We start from the raw sequence: 14,236 nt of genomic DNA on the forward strand, positions 1-14,236 counted from the left end.
ACGTCTCTGAAATTGGTTTGAGTGCCAGCTAATGCTACTAATGTTTGAGCTGAATTTGAGTTTGTGATTAGAAGTTCTAACAGATGTGTTACTTGCCTTTTGATATACATGTGTAAAAGCTGATGGAGTTTATATAAAATGATGAATTTTCATGGACAGTCAGTATAGTTTGCCTTTCTGAGGTAGGAGAAGACAAAACAACAACTGTTTTGAAAACCAACTAGCCATGCTATCAGCAGGGTAGGGAAAGCCTCTGATGACATTGGTTCCTAGTTGTTGGGCCTTTTTTCCCCTAAATGTTTATGCTATATTTAAGGGGTGGTTTTGCTTGTTCTAGTTGTAGCAAATTTGAAAGCAGCATGTAAGGAATTTAATGATTACAGAACATTAGTACAAAAATTTCTAACTAAACATGACAAGTAAATGGTAGGAGAAAAGGAGTGAACAAAAACTGTTCCATACAAAACACTGTCAAAAATTGTTTAAGTAGCATTGATGATGGTTCAAGCTAATTCAGAAAATAGTTTTCTGATTTGTTTTGATGTAACCCTTCAAGTCTACCCATTGAAGTTACTAAAGGTGATCATTAGATTTATTTTGTTTCCCATGTGTTATTTTGGAAACAGAATCTTGCCATTTTAGGTTTGTGTCAGTGTTTTTACCAGCTTCTCACACGTCAGCATTGTTCTGTTAGTGAAATGCCACTAGGAGCAGGAGGTAAGAGGAGCGTGAAGCCTTCAAGCTGCAATATAAACAAAATCCAATCTTGGAACTGAATTTGTTAATGCTGCTATACTTGTCTGTTTAATAGGGACTTTTCAGTAAGATATTCTAGCACTGTAGTGGGAGAGGAGCAATGCCATCACTCCAAGGGAGGGTTGCAGGCTGTGGAGCTCAGGTGGAGTAGACTGTGCTGACTAGGGCAGCCCTGTCATTCTCTTCCTCCATGGCAGGGAGCAGAGGAGCCCTTCTTCAGCAAAAGTTGTGCCTGATACCAGATGTGTCAGTTGGTTACTCTGCAGGCAGAGCGTGTTTCTGAGCCTGTTGGGACAGAGCTGCTGGAAGCTGCTGGGCTTTCCATTCTTCCATGCCTCCTTCTGGAAGGAAATGGTCTGGGGTGCCAGGGAGGGTTCCCAGGTGAGATGTTGCCTCCGTGGGAAACCAGGCCTGTGAGTAGAGAGCAGAGCTTGTCCTGTGGAGCAGGGGGAAGTTAGCTGCTGCTTGGGCTCTGAGGTTGTGTCCTTCTATGGAAGAAGTGGGGCAGGGATAGGGTGTTACTGTCCAGCTTTTGAGGTGAATCAAAGAAAGGAATGGAGGGTAAAAGCATTGCCTCAGGAATAGCTGTGAGACAGGGCAGTTTCTTTCACCCTGCTACTGAGACTTCTTTGCTTTGCTGTGCCAAGGCTGTGGCTTGTGGAGGGGACAAGTGGCCAGGGAGCCGCCGTGCTGTGCTGCTGCGCGCTTCCCTTGCCTGTGCTCGATGGCACTGCTATTTGTGGAGCTGTGCTTTGAAACCGGATAAGGAAGTGATCTGATCAAGCCCTGCAAAAATAGATTATTCTAAAATGGTAACTAATTAATTTTAAAATGCTGTCCCACGAGCACTGTGTTGGCAGTGTTGAGGGGGCGATCTATTGATGCTATGAAGATGTGAATTAGCACCTGAGGCAGAAACTTCTGAAGCGGTTTCTAGTGTGGAAGACTTTGTGTAGTTTCATGGACAAAGTTGGCTTAAATTCTTGCTATGCCCTCACTCACCTCTTTGGGGTTAGATGATAATACAGGCATACTCTGAGTTAGATCAGTGCAGCTGTTTGTGGAACCATGCTGTATTTAAATCAGTGAAATGTTCCTGTTTAAGTTAAAAATGCAAAAAACTAACCAACCCCCTCCCCCCCAGCCACCAAGAACTTAGAGAGTAACCCCCAAAATAGCTGTAAAAGTTTGGTTTGGTGCTATGGGGCTTTTTGCCTCCCACAACTGCCAGCACAATTGCAGATGGCTGTTTGCTCTGTGAGTGCAAGCAATTCTGCAAAAGGGTATCATTTAAAGACTTTGCTACTGATACATAGTGTGCTGTTTTCTCAGGGTGCTTACTGACATCCAGTCTTCTTACAGTGTGCATACTAAGATCTGCTCAGTTTTTTCAAGCTACCATCACAGCTGTCCACCAGTGCTGATCAGTGTTATCTTTACTTGACACTTGTTTCTGCAAAGACTTCTTTGCCTGTGCATTTGTCAAAAAAGCAGACACAGTGCTCTGCATACTGTCTTTAGTCCCTTCTCTTCTAAACAGCTAAAAAAAGTAGGGAGTGATTAAATTTTATTGTATCTTTTTTTTCCTTGGGAATTGGGAGTGTGGGTTAGTTGGTTTAATTTGTTTATGGGCTTGTTGTTGTTTTGTTTGTTTGCTTGAGTGGTGTGTTTTGTTTATTAGTTTGTTTTCTGTTAGGTCAGACCTGTTTTGCTCTAGGCTTCAGTGGTAGAAAAAAGAGTGTGGAATGTTAAGGACAGAGCATTAGAATCTTGTGCTTGACTGGTTTGCATAATAGCTAAGTGAACTTAGAAGTTTAGATATGTTTCAGCTTAGTGCTCTTAGATTTGGACTTGTACAAGACATCAGCTGCTGGAGGTACTGCCTGAGGTTGCAGAGAAAAGTATGTCTCTTCCTCACCTGTTCAGCATGAGGATAAGTGAGCATCAAGAGAGCTTAAAGCCTTAGGCCAAACTGACATGTAGGTATTTGTTTGCTACAGTATGTTTTTGAAAAGCTTTAATGCACATTCTGAAATACTTTTTATGATCTCATTAGGTCATTGCTTGTAGTGACAGTCTGCTAAATTGTCCTTCAACTTTGCACTTGTGTCATTCAACCAGAACTAAATTGCACTTTGTACTAGAATAATATGGATTTGATTGTAAACTTAATGCATGTTTTGTGTAGCAGAAAAGTTATAGACAGGGTCTTAGGAGAGGGGTCAGTTGAAGAGAGGGTCTTGTAGAACATCAGAAAATCATTAACAAAGGGAGAACAAAATAAGAATATATTACTTTTCTCAGGTAGGTGTTGAATTAAGGCAGTGAGCAGATGTTATAAGTTAAAAACAATGTTTTATATTTCCAGTTTTTAAGTTTGGGGGTTTTTGCACTGAAGATCAAAGAATTAAACTTTTAACCTAAATTTTTGTGTTATAATGCTTACCTCGATTTGTTTTATTAAAATGGTATGAAATCGGAAGCCAAACCACAAGGAAATCAGCACCAGTGTGGCCAGCAGGGCAGGGCAGTGATTGTCCCTCTGTACTCAGTACTGGTGAGACTGCATCTCAAACCCTGTATCTAGTTCTGGTCCCCTCACTACAAGACAAACATTGAGATGCTGGAATGAGTCAGAGATGGGCAGTGGAGCTGGTGAAGGGTCTGGAGTACTGTGGGGAGCTGGGGCTGTTCAGCCTGGAGAAAAGGAGGCTCAGCCAAGACCTTCTCACTCTCTACAGCTACCTGGAAGAATGGTGTAGCAAGATGGGGTTGGTCTCTTCTCCTGAGTAATAGGTGATAGAATGAGAGGAAATGGCTTTAAATTGTGTCAGGGAAAGTTTAGATAGGAAAATTTGTTCATTGAAAGAGTTGTCAATCACTGAAAAAGGGTGCCTTAGGGTAGTGGTGAGATCACCATCCCTGAAAGTGTTTAAAGAGCTGTGGAGTTGGCACTAGAGGACATGGTCTAGTGGTGGGGATAGCAGTGTTAGGTTAAAGGTTGAACTTGATGATTTTAGAGGTCTTCTCCAACTTTAATGATTTTGTGATACCATGAAAAAAGTGAAGTCAAGGATTATGTTTTTAAAGATGTAGTAGCCATACCCAAATCAGCTGCCTTTATATTGGGTAATTAACATTAGGTGTTTAAAAATTTAGTTTTTGATACAGTACTGCTGTTTATTTCTGAAAGAACTTACATTTGTAAGAAAGTCCTGTCACAGTCACTGTTTTTCTGTCTTGGCTGATCCAGCCTATCAACACCAATGCTATTACTGTAGGAACTACCAAGGAAGTAGTTTTGTGACCACTGATCTTGGATCAGATTTACTATCAGATTATCCCCTAATGTAGCTTCGATCAGGCAGCCAAGCTATCACATTTCTTAAGTTAATAAGAGTATGCAATATATCATTTGCCCTAACTTAATGCCTACAGTGGAAGGAAATACAGTAACTGTTTGGCATTAAGCCTTCCAATACAAAATCAACCTGTCAAATCTGAACTGTATTTACTGTCTTGTCAAAGAATGACCTCAGAGCAGGTATTGGAACAATGACTCAACTCTGTAAATTGTGCTGTTCTATTTACAGAGGACAATAATACAGAATTATTACCTATTAAATAATTTACTTATCGTATACTGTTAGATTTATTTTTCATTTCTCTCGAAACCAAAGGACTGCAAAAAGTCATCATTCACAAGTTTGCTTGAGGTGGGAGAGAAGTTGAAACTTTCTTTTTGGAGACTTTTGATTCATAAAATATGGCAGAGTCATGACATTAATAGTCATTGCAGACATTTTAATGCTGTATTCATCCATCCATATGAAAGTTATTTTTCTTTTAATGACATTATTGGGGCATAGAGTTCGAAGAGATAGAGCCTTCTTCCTTTGTGTAAGTAGGAAAATGAAGTATGTTTTAAGTACACTTAGATAGACCCTTAATGTTTTATGAAGAACCTATTCCATTGGACAGAATAAAATTATTTTAATAAGCTTCCCTCTCCTACTTTATTAATTCCTATCTGATACATCCATCATAATTTCAGCAGTTTATAAGGTGAATGTATTAGGCGATGAAATTTGTTTTTTAAGCCAAAATACTATAGCCTGAAATTTATTGGGATTTTTTCCCCATTTACTGTAAGATCCTTATATGCTTTTTATGTAAAGTTCCAAAAGACTTTGTTAATATAAGCACTTCATTTTGCTTTCCGCCCTGTAATGCTCTTCTGAATAGGTAGATTGTGAATTCATTAGTAGAAAGATATAAGCAAAACAATTAATTTACAGATTTATTTCTGCATATTTCATCATTTTCAGATGTATTTCTAGATACATTACTGCTGCTGTGCTTAGAGGTATTTATTTTCATCAGTGTTGTTGAGGTAGCTCAGCTTTATTGCTGATTTGCACAGTCCACTCCTCTCGGTTCTTGGCATGAATGTGTGGAAGAACATTTTTCTCACTCCACCAGTATGTGGGACCAAAGTGGGACAAAGTGGCTGGCACAATGTAGTAGCACATATCCTGAACTGCTATTGCTTATCATCAAAGCACTCAATTTTAGCTGTTTCTGACTCAAAACCAGTCACATTTGTGCCAGCTATTTCATACTCCTTTAATAATTTTTAAAATGTGGGTTTTATTTTTATGGGAGGTCGTTGTAAAAGCCAAATAAAGCATTTGGTTTGGTTCGTTCATGTTCTGTTTCCATTTTTCTGTGGAAATTACTGTTGAAACCATTGCTCAATTCATTTTAATGAGAAAGAAGAGAAGGGATCTCAGAGATGATGCAATTTTTGTTTAGTGTAAATTGGTGGCTGAAGAGAGAAGAAGTTAGTGTCCATACTGGGAGGAAAAATACAGAAATCTGTAAGCATGGGGTCTGTTTCGCAGCAGGGCTTTTGTTGTGGAGGCAGAAGAACACATTGATAAGAAAGAGAGCTTTTAACTGTGCCCTTACAGAACTTTTCCTGTTAAACTTTTTAATGAGGAAGCTTAGAAATAACATGTCATTTGTCAAACAGACAAAGACCAATGCAAGGATAGAAGGGAATAAGCCTAATAAGCGTTCAAGATGAATTATTGTATCACATGTATGATCTATTAATAGGGGAGAAGAAAAGAAATAAATGCAACATCTTAATGACTTCTGTGCTCAGTGGGAATAATCAAGTTGTCAGCTCAAAGTAGTGAGTATGTTATCAGTGTGCTGCATAGGAGATGAGATATTGGTGCTAAATTTAAAGCAAAAAGTATGAAAACTAGAATTTTAATGTCTGATTAAGTTAGTTGTTTATCTAGCCCATTAAAATGTCATAAGTATCTTGCATTAGCTTTGTTAGAATCCAACCTTATGGTTGTCTGGGAAATAATCTAGACTTAGAAACCAGGTGTGAAGAAAATTGTAATAGTCAAGTTTCGCCTTGAGTCCATGAAAATTAGGTCATTAACTATAGGTGTAGTTATTTATTTCACGTCAATATTATAACTGTAAAGCTTTAAAAAAATTAATTAGGAAATCCTGATGTAAAGCAGTGTGTTTTGAAGTATTTTTCTGGTGGTGGTCATGTTGTCTTTTTAAAATTGGGATAATGAATTGAATAAGGTATTCTAGATATTTCCACATAAGGGTTTTGTTTGTTTGTTTTGTGACATGATGATGATGCAATCCAAAATTCAGCTACAATTTCTTTTCTACACCCTCACCTTTTTAATTATGGAGAAGCAGGGTTTATTTCTAGTGCTGGGAAGCTCTAGTCTCAACCAGAACACTGTGATATTGAGTGCTGCACAGCTGTGAAAGGATTTCAAAGGACAGGGGAGTTATGCTTGCAGTAGTCCAGGCTCTCTCTGCAGGGAATGCAGAGAGAGGTGGAATGATCAAAATAGCAGACTGGTTCTTTGCAGCACCATGCTGAACTAATAGATGCAGTGAAATGTGCTTTTTCAACATCACAGTAATTAAAATAAAAGGATATTAGTTTGGATGAGTTTTGGCTGTATGGATTGATGGGACTTATTTCTAATCACATGCAGAAAAATTTGGCACATTTTCTGTATTGTCTTGCCAAAGTCTATGAGAACCCAGAGAAAACTAAATGAAAGACAGTGTCTAGGTTTCCAGCCAGACTGTGCTAGTGTGCACACTCAGAAAGTAGGCATTAGGAATAGCCTTGCTGGTGAGGTCAAGAACGCTGTTTTCACCACATTGAGTTTCAGCTAAAGGCAGTGTCCAAGAAACATCTAAAATTGGAATTGAAGGCAGTTCTCAGGTGGGGGGCAAACCTGTGAGTCATCAGCACAGAGATAGATGGTGGCTGAATTTGTGTTGGCAGGTGCTGGATCTCTGAGCATACAGGAGAAAAGAGGACTGGTGAAAAAGCTCAGGGAGGGAGGTGTACAAGGCTCCTACAGCAACTTTGAAGAAAAATACTACTTGAATGTTAAATGAACAGCTAGAAACAGACTGAACAGAATGAATGCTTTGCTTTGTTTTCATTTGTAGATTCTTTAGTTTTACTTTTGATTTCCACTGAATATAAAATACTAAATCTAAGGCTCAAAAAAATTTATATTCTCAGAATTTTGCATGTTTTTTTTCTCTCTCTTTCAAAAAAAAGAACTCAGTCCTCTTTAAAAGAGAACTGGTATGACACAGGCTGTAATGCAGTGTTAAACAAATGTAATAAGTGTTGAGGACATATTTATGTGGCATTATGGCATGAGCATTTTTCTGGGTTATTATTGAAAAGTTGTGGTATCAATGATGTAATACCAACATGACATGCACAAATGAAATCTGTTTTAAAAAAATCCAGATAATTTTTTTTTTAAGTTCTACTTTCTCTGTTTTCTTTCCTCTAAAGCTAAGGCAAAACCAGTTTAGTTTCACAGCTTCTCTTCACAAGCTGTGATAGATTTTGTATTTGTATTTCTCTGAAATATATATACAGAAAGATGCAAAGTTCCTTTAAGAGGCTAGAACTGAGTGTTCTCTTTTCTGTGTGTCTGAAATCTTAAGGTCATCAGATAGAGATTTTGCTTTTTTAAAATTGTGTTTTTAAAGTACCCTCATGGTTTCAGAATGCAGGAGAGATGAACTGATTCTTAGTAAACAGTTTTAAGGCAGTGGTTTATCAGGAGCTCCAGGGTGAGCTTCAGAATATTAGGTGGTTCACCTACCTGCAATGTTTGCTGTGAGAAAGTGTGCTCATGGTCTAAGGCTCTTCTCCTTGTCCCCTGAATTTTGGCTTCTGTGAAGAAGGAACGTAAGATTTACCAGGAGAATCTCACCAGACCTGTTCTTATAAGTTGTCTCCTCCCTGGTAGCTATGTAAGGCTGTGTGGGGGCTTGAGCTGTATTTGATGACTCAGGCCAGAATATCCTCCTACCTCTTCATGGCTGTGTTGCTGCTGGTGAGCTGAGAGTTTCTCTGAAGGTTTGGGAGGCTGTGGGGTGACTGGGGTGTACCAGAGTCCTCTGGGAGCTTAGAATTCCTTGCTGAAGGCAGGGGTAGTTTGGCTGGACATAGCAATGTCAGCTTTGCCAGAGCATTTGCTTTATGAGAAGTTCTATTTTTTACTGTATTTTGTAAAATACATATCAGACTGCTATGCTTTGGGAGAGCTGAAAACTGCAGTGCAGGACCCAAGGTCAGACTGAAGAATGCTGGTAGGCTGTTCTTGTGTGATTGTTGGAGAGGTCATGATAAAGGTTGTTATTAGAATGCAGGAAAAGAGAACGAAGTACATAAGTACTAAAACATTCTAGAGATGTTGCTCTGAGTAAAACATTTGTTTGTTTGTTTGTTTTTTAGTTCGAGCAGTATGTTTTTGACAGCAGAGAACTGGAAGACTGGTTGATTGACAGACTAAAATGGAGTATTTACCAGTGCAGGTAAGACATCCTTTGAACGTCTTTTTGCAGTTTTGTTTCTCAGTCTTGTTTTGCAGTTCCCAGTGCAAATAGCTAGATTAATGGCAGTGTTACACAATCATTTTTCTGAAAACAAAGCTAGTTAGGAGGTTTCTGTATTTTAAATTCACTCTCAGGTGCTCTGATGCAGCTGCTGCAAAATAGTAATAAAATTATTGATTTAGGGAAAAAAAAAAACCAAGAAACAAAAGAAATATCTTTTTTTTCCTTCAGACAAACCTTAAAAATATGTTATCCTGTGATCCACTTTGTATTATGGCCTCAGGAAAGATTAGTTTGGATAACTGAAGAAGTGGTGAAGTGATGTGGGGACAGCATGGACCAGCCAAGATATATAGATTTTCCAACTTAGGAAAGTAAGTAAACCCTCAGAAGTAAGACAGAAAAGAAAGGTTTGGCCCTCCCTCAGTATAGGATCAAGTGACTTTACCTGACATTTTATCTGTTGGAGATGTTAGTCTCAGTGCTCTAAATAGTTTTGAATAGTGAAATGCTGTTTTAATTATAAAAGTTAAGTAACTACCAAAAGTTTAGAACCCCTCATTCTAATTTGTGTATTAAGGTATTATCATATATTATCAGACCTTCTGATATGGGTTTATATTCTGCATCAAACTCCATTCTCACAGAGAGAGCTCTTACTGAAGGATTCTTTTGTTTCTTAATGCAGTTTAATATCTTGGTTTCCAAATGCTAATGAAGTGCTTTGAAATGTAACACTAAACTCATTAAGTATTAAAATGAGTTGTGGACTTTTGTTATAGATGAAGTTTGTGAAGTGCAGCTTGATAGGAATCTATACAACAAATACCTCTAAATGACTTCAATTTTTTTTTATCTGCTTTTGTATGATTAATGTGCAAGCTTAAGACATTGTCCAAATTGAGTTTCTCCTTTAAAATATTTATTCATTGCATAACACTTTCTATTACATATTTCACAGAACTGTAACTGTTCTGTACTAACTATTTTCTTTTGCAATGCTATGAAAGACTTTGGCAGAAAAGTAGTGGTGTGGTTTATGTCAGCCCAGGGCAGTGAATGCTCCCCTTCTTCCAGTTTAAGGTGCACATGGAACAAGCTGATGCTCAACAAAGAAAAAGCTATTCAGTGGTCAGCTGGGTACCTGTGGTACACAGCACTGCTTGCTGGATGTGTTGTTCTGTGAACTGTGCCACAGTATTTACTGGTTTTGCAGTTGGTATTGGAGCAAGGCATAAGACAGTGTTTTTCCAAATACTATTTGTAGTTGAGCAAGAGCTGTGTTACTGGATTAAAATGCACCCTGTTGTGTCATGCAGGCCTGCGGTTGCTGGACCCTGTGCTTGGTCTGCAGGGGAAAATTGCCTGCTGGGCAATTTTTAGTGGACTGGCTGGGGGTGCTAAGGAAGCTCAGTAGAGAAGGGAGGGAGGGAATGGCCCCAGCTAGAGTTATATCATACACAGTAGGAATGCCACAAGTTCACTCGACAGCCCTTTTGTTAGTCATACAAGATGAAGCTCTCTTAAGTATTTTATTATTCATAAAATGGACCTTTGAGCTTACCTAATTGGACTGGTTCTGGGTTGTTCTGGGTTTTCCTGCTGGGGATTTGAGGGACGCCTGATCATGACCCAACAGCAACCACAGCAAGAGTCTTCCCTTCACTCAATGGAGGCAAACTGTTCAGAGAGTTGGCACCTCTCATTGAAGCTAGAGAGCCTTGTCATGTCTTCCTCTCTTGAGAATGTAGTTTCATCAAAATGCAAGCTGGGGGAGACTGCCCCATGGCATCCTTACTTATCTTTTTGCTTTTCCTTGAGTGCTGTAAAGTGGCCTCCTTCTGAGGTTCTGGACAGTTTCATGCACAGCACATGGGCTTATTGCACAGCACCCAGGGTCACAGATCTCTGGATCTCTGCTCTGTGGCAGGTCAGGTTTCATTTGCAGAAGATACACGTGCATTTTGGTGGGTGATGCCTGTGTGATAGTGCAGTACTGCAGCCCCAGAGAATTACAGTGCAGAGCATTTTGATTCTAGCTTTAAAGACCACAGAGGACATCCCTATACAATACTATACACAAAGCAGTGAAAGAGGGAATTGCTGCAAAGCCCTGTAGGCTGTCACTGCCAATCTTAACACTACAAACTCTAGCAAAAATGTGACAAACTTGTGGCATCATTCAATTAGTCTCTTGAAGTCCTTTGATTGAAATTTGAATGATGACAAGATTTTTTAGATAAGCTGGGTTTATAACATCATCTAGATGCTGTAGGTTTGATCTTGTCCCTTTATCCGAGTTCTTCATGTTGTCCTTACGCAGCAGAATTCCTCTTTCCCTGTCCCCTGTTACATCAGTAATGAACTGTTCCCCTGTTTTTGTGAAGTGCATTCAGACTCCCTGTATTGGCTGTTAAACCAAGGTCAGAATTAATGTTTTGTTTAGAGTTTAAAATCTGCACCTGTGTTACACTGCTTGAAGTCTTTCAGCTCCTCTAGAGTGAGTTCAGAAAGGGAAATCTTATCTTGAGTCATATTCCAAGACAATTTAGTTGGTAGGCTAGGGGTTGTAAAGGTAACTTGGCTTTCAGCTGACTAATACCTGCTGCAGTCATGACTTTTTTTACCACCTACTCTGTTTCAATCTCAGTACTGGCTGCTACTTCACAAACACCCAAAAGCATGTTCAAAATTTTAGAAATAAAAAAACCATAATCCATTCGAGCTCCAGACAATGTCTACTGCTTCTACATCAGAGCCAGAAAAAATGACTAATGTGCATTAAGTACAGCCTGCTCAAGTGGTTTGTTGGTTTTTTTTTTTTTTTTTTGCATAGTCCTCAAAGCAGACAGTGCTTACAGAAACTGGGTAATTTGAAGACAAGTGTTTGCAGAAAGTATAGTCTGTTTCATTAATCTAGTTGATAGTGTTGAAGGAAAACCAGAAGAACTTAGTAAAATCTGTAGGATTTTAATTTAGGAATCTGCAGGCAGTTGTAAATTAGCAGGAATTTGCTAGTCTGTGGCTGTGAAGATGACAGTGAAAATTATCACCTTACTACAAAAAAAATTGACTAAAAATAGTGTGTTGCTTTCCATAACTCCTGCCTTCCCCTGAAATCTCTGGGTCTAAAGCCTTACATGACCTGGTCAGACACTTTCTCTTTACTCTTTGGCTACACAGTAATTCAGCTGTTGCTGTCCTCATGCCAGAGTTGAGGCTCTGCTGTCTGCATGGTCATTCTGCACCAAAAAGGGCTGGAAGCAGCCCATGCTCTTTTTCTCCTTGTCAGAGAGTATTTTTCCCTCTCCAGCCAAGAACCAGAGCAGAGCTGCAGTATGTAGGTATCAGTAGGTGCCAGGATTGTATTATGCTGACGATGTGTTGTGATGCTTCTCTGATAACACTTGATTCCTCCACAAGAAAGGTAGAAGTTACTGTGAGCTGGATTTGTTAAGTCCTGTATTCTTGTTTACTGCAGGGCCTGCATATTTAAGGAAGCTGTGCAAAACTGTGTGTAAGCATTGTCCTTTTTAGGACCAGATGGGCGTTATCCCCAGCTTGTGTTCTAAATTGTTTCTTTTCTCTTTGTTTTCAGTAACTAAGGTGCTGACAAGTTTTGACTTCTTCATCCTCATAAACATGAGTGAAGTTCAGGCTATGGTTGAATTCTCTGTGGAGCTCCACAAATTCTTCAATGTGGATTTGTTTCAAAGAGGGTAGGTAGCATGTTCTTTCAAACTTTACTCCATTGGATAGCTAATGTTGGAAAGACCTTAATGGGTACTCTGTCATGCAGTGTTGCTTCATGTGTTACTGCCTATTTTTACAGTGGTTTGAATTTTTAAAAATCTGTATTGGAAAGTAATATTCTTTCTAGGATTAAAATTTAATAATTTCTAGTATTTAAAATTAAATATTAAAATATTTTTTCTTACAGTCTAAGTTGAAATACAGTGTATTTGTCTAATTGGAGATGAGGGAAAACCTGTAGAGTACATTATATTCTTACCCAGGCTTTTGCCCTTGCGTGTCTTAATTTCTGTAATCCCTTTTGTTTGAAATATGATAGGTGTTTCTCTTCAATATTTTAAAAATGGTCTTGACCCAATTAACCTACTTGTTTATCAGTATGGCAGTGGAGAATTTCACCAGCCTCTGTCCTCTCACTGTGCTGTGCCACAGGACTCCATGCAGCCCATTTAGACTCTCCTGACTTGCTCTTATACCACCTTATTTCCGTGGAAGTCTTTTTCACATTCTTTTCATTTGATATTACATGATTGTTCTAGATTACTTTCTAAGGTCCTTGTTTCCCATGGCTATGCAGGAAATAGTCCTTTGTAGCTTATTTTGGAGCTATTAAAGATTGTTGGTCCTTTAGTGTTGAGGTACATTAGCCTTTTTTCAGTCCTCAAGTAGACTACAGTAAAAATGCATGTTAGAGTTTAGTCTGTGTTAGTGTTTGCAGAGATGGAACGAGGTGTATCAGTGTTGATTGATGATAGCTGTTTTTTCCAAAACATTTTGGAGTAACTTTCCTCAGAAACATTTTAGTGATAAGAAATTACATTCTTGTTTTTAGCATCATCTTAGTTCAAGACAGGTATGTGTGTGTGAGTATTGTTTTCAGTACAGTGAGGGGGTGGTTTTTTTTACAGAAGTGATGACCCATTATGTTTGCTACTATATGCAGTTAAAGTATATACAACCAACTGTCCCCTTTTAAGGGAAAACTGTAATTTCTCTCTACATTGGAAGAAAAGGATTAAGGAAGGCTTAAGAGGTCTGGGAAAACACTGAGAATATTCTAATTACTTCAACAAAAAAGCATAGTCTTCTCAACTGTAGCTGTTTCTAGTCTCTGAGGTCAGTGGGGAAGCAGAGGGTAGAACATGGCAGCACATTTACTCTAGTAGAGAACCTGCAGAGAAGGAAGTGTTTTAGTTGTCTCAACCTTAAAATTCAAATGGTTCCTCAGCAAAGTAGTTGAGAAGCAAAGCACATCAATATAATTACCAGTGCTTTATGTGGCATATTTCTTTTTAGCTTACTCTTGCAGTAAGCAAAAAAGCAGTAAATTCACAGGGCAAGTTCAGGGAGGTGGAATGCTGACATAACAAGAAAAGTGATGTGAGGAGAAATTACTTCTCTAGTTTCAAGCTGAACCTTTAATTCTGGGCATGTTCCTGTGGAAATGAATGTCAGGAAGAAGAGAGAATTTCCAGAATAATTTGACAGACCAAGAAATGTGACTATTGCAATAAATTCAATTTGGGTAGGTTCCAGTATTTTTCTAGGAAACTGTCTTTGTGTTTATTTGAGACAGGATGTAATATTTCTGTTGCTGCAGGAGCTCTTGGATAATGGATTGAATGAGCAGGAAAGGAAATCTTTCGTTTCATTGTTAGCCTTCTATTTTTTAGCTACGACTGTGTTTAGCATGGTTTGTCTCATCAAAATCAAGTACAGAACTGATTGTATTGTGTGCATTCAAGCCTGACAAGCATACCAATATCAGCTATTGCAAGTAATCACATCAAGTTCCTTC

General features: G+C 38.7%; 1 protein-coding gene across 3 annotated transcripts in view; it reads left to right on the plus strand.

Annotated features, from left to right (window-relative positions):
- The window catches only part of FAM135A (family with sequence similarity 135 member A), a 79,287-nt gene that overhangs the window by 6,461 nt on the left and 58,590 nt on the right, over positions 1–14,236 (plus strand). For all 3 annotated transcript variants that reach the window (XM_079297511.1, XM_079297509.1, XM_079297510.1), the window contains exons 2-3: positions 8,585–8,664; positions 12,284–12,404. In XM_079297511.1, coding sequence (XP_079153637.1) covers positions 12,328–12,404 — 77 coding nt within the window. In that variant the 5' untranslated portion in view covers positions 8,585–8,664; positions 12,284–12,327. The remainder of the gene's footprint in view (positions 1–8,584; positions 8,665–12,283; positions 12,405–14,236) is intronic.

Source organism: Erithacus rubecula (assembly GCF_903797595.1).
Source record: "Erithacus rubecula genome assembly, chromosome: 2".
Lineage (NCBI taxonomy): Eukaryota > Metazoa > Chordata > Aves > Passeriformes > Muscicapidae > Erithacus > Erithacus rubecula.